The sequence below is a fragment of the Nicotiana attenuata genome, unplaced genomic scaffold (assembly GCF_001879085.1).
Source record: "Nicotiana attenuata strain UT unplaced genomic scaffold, NIATTr2, whole genome shotgun sequence".
NCBI lineage: Eukaryota > Viridiplantae > Streptophyta > Magnoliopsida > Solanales > Solanaceae > Nicotiana > Nicotiana attenuata.
Window position 1 is genome coordinate 1 of NW_017690282.1, and position 622 is coordinate 622.

Here is a 622-nt window from a genome sequence, read left to right on the forward strand (position 1 = left end):
TCCTGCATATTCTCAATGCCTCTAAGATTGCTACAACTTCTGCTTCATTGTTAGATCCTTCAGTAATCTCCCTTCCCAATGCATATTTCACATCACCTGATGCATCCCTTAGACAAAAACCAATAGAGCTTCTTCCAGGATTCCCTCTTGATGCCCCATCTGTGTTGACTTTTATCCAGCCCTCCATAGGAAACTCCCATAGTACTTTCTCATATTTAAGCCTTGGAGTATAGTTTTCCATCATGGTTAGCAAGTTAGACCATCTGTGAGGTACTTGTATGTTAGGTTTCCTCATCTGCACAAGGTGCTGGATATGTGTTGACACTTGATAGATTACTCTGCTGACTGATACACCTTCTCCATGTTTTAGACTATTTCTTCTCTTCCATAGCTCCCAAACTATGCAAGAAGGTAAAGCCTGCATGACTGGTTTTAATCTAGACACCACAGGTACAGTCCAGCATCTTGTAATGGCTTGGTGTAGAGTTAAACCTTGTACTGATATTCCAGCTCTTGGTAGGAAATACCTCCATACTGTCTCAGCAGATTTTGATGTGTAGAACAAATGCACTAATGATTCCTCCTTAGGTGCAGCACAACACCAACACTTAGATGGCATGAA

General features: G+C 41.5%; 1 protein-coding gene across 1 annotated transcript; it reads right to left on the reverse strand.

Annotated features, from left to right (window-relative positions):
• Positions 1–19: 19 nt before the first annotated feature.
• LOC109222448 lies at positions 20–619 on the reverse strand (the record flags this gene model as incomplete). Its single annotated transcript, XM_019386809.1, has 1 exon — positions 20–619. A coding segment is annotated over exon 1 (600 nt), but the record flags the coding sequence as incomplete, so codon positions are not given.
• Positions 620–622: the final 3 nt, after the last annotated feature.